Source organism: Tupaia chinensis, unplaced genomic scaffold (assembly GCF_000334495.1).
Source record: "Tupaia chinensis unplaced genomic scaffold, TupChi_1.0 Scaffold000709_1, whole genome shotgun sequence".
Lineage (NCBI taxonomy): Eukaryota > Metazoa > Chordata > Mammalia > Scandentia > Tupaiidae > Tupaia > Tupaia belangeri.
Window position 1 is genome coordinate 1,168,798 of NW_006160232.1, and position 1,582 is coordinate 1,170,379.

The window sequence follows — 1,582 nt, forward strand, 5'->3', positions numbered from 1 at the left end:
AGACCCCACCTCCGCAGCCCCGCCCACGCTCCGCTCCACCCGCCGCGACCTGGGCTGTGTAGACCTGCTCCCTACCCGCCCGGCCGAAGCCAGGAGGCCTCCAGGGGGGTGACTCTCGGGCGTCGGCCCGGACGCGGTGGGCTCGGACCCCGGGACTCCGCGCTCTTTGTCGGGAGCGCGCGGCGCTGCTTACCTTCCTCCCGCCAGGGGACGCCGTGCACCAGGCAACCGGCGCTCCAGGACTCGGGGCTGGGGTCCGCCCATCCGGGGTTCCAGCTCCAGCTCCTTCAGCCCCTCCACGCCACCGCAAGGACACGCTCTTTCTAAGTAAATTCGGGGTGCTCGCCACGCCAACGCGGGCCGGCGACAGGTCGCTCCGGGCCTCCACCATCAGACCGCCGCCCTCGGCCCCTCCCCTAGCGAATCCCGGAGCCACCCGGCCACTCACTTCTCGTCTGCGGACCCAAGGCCCCGTCTCTAAAAATAAGTAAGGGGATGGCGTAGACTTTACGACCTCAAGGCCCCCTCCCTTAGCAGGCTGCGGTCCTTTGTGCTGTCCTTTTCGGTGTCAGCACTGCAGCGTTTCTCCCAGGTCTGTGCAGAGTACCCCAAGGGGGCGCTGCAGGACCCGCTCGCTCTTGTTTTGGGGGGCTCAGTGGCCCGTGCCTCCAGTTCTTTACTGTGCGTCCTGTTTAGCAAGTGCCTTCTGCACGCCCCTTTGGAACACAGGTGGGGAGCGGAAGCGCTAGACGGACTTCGGGAGCCTCCTTACTTTACCACCTGACCATGACAAATTGCCAGCCGCCTGTGTACCTGAGTCCGCACCGAGGGGTGTCCACTCTGTGCAAAGGCGGGAGGAGCTCAGAGAAGCTATTCAGTTGTCCAGGGTTGTCCATGCGGGAGAGATGGAGCTGGGATTAGAGCCCAAGCCCATGGCGCTCCAACCCGCAGACCCCTTCATGGCTTCTCTACTTTCATTTTCTCTTCCTCTAAGTCAGATGATTTCCTAACAGGCCTTAGGGAAGCGCTGTGTGTCCTAGCTCAGGTTTCGGCGCCCTCAGGCTTTGGGAACGTATTGGCAGAAATCACCTGGAGCGGATGAAGTCCAAGTGTTCCTAGTCACAGGACAAAGTTTATTCCAACATGTTTCCCTTCCTGCACTCACACCGAGGCCACTAAGGGATGGCAGCCGCCCATCTGCGGGAGAATCTCCCAGGAATGATGACTCCTGGGAAGGACTGAGTTTACCTTCTAGCCTCATCCTTTCTGTACATTTTGAGTCCTGGGTTCTGAGCGCAACACCTGACAGTTTTTTATCTAAACGTCTTGAAACTAAATGACCTCTTAGATGAGAGATCTTCACCAGGACTTGAAAAAAGGTGTAGGCTGTATAGTGTCCATTTCTGGCATGTAGAAGATATCCACTTAAAACTTGTTGAATTAAACATAAACGGGGCAGACAAGTGATTAAGAGTGCTGGACTCTCACATGGCCCATGGTGATTTGAGACCTGGACCTGGTGACTTGTTTTCTCACTCTCTCTCTCTCTGTTCCTCTCTGGTCAAATTTAAAGAAATAAATT

The 1,582-nt window shown here is 57.6% G+C and overlaps 1 protein-coding gene across 1 annotated transcript in view; it reads right to left on the reverse strand.

The window, feature by feature from the left end:
- The window catches only part of UBE2L6 (ubiquitin conjugating enzyme E2 L6), a 10,760-nt gene extending 9,697 nt beyond the window's left edge, over positions 1 to 1,063 (reverse strand). Inside the window, exons 1-2 of the mRNA XM_006160813.3 lie at positions 814 to 1,063; positions 194 to 323 (exon numbers count right to left, since the gene is read on the reverse strand). Coding sequence (XP_006160875.1) covers positions 194 to 323; positions 814 to 896 — 213 coding nt within the window. The 5' untranslated portion in view covers positions 897 to 1,063. The remainder of the gene's footprint in view (positions 1 to 193; positions 324 to 813) is intronic.
- Between the last annotated feature and the right edge of the window lie 519 nt (positions 1,064 to 1,582).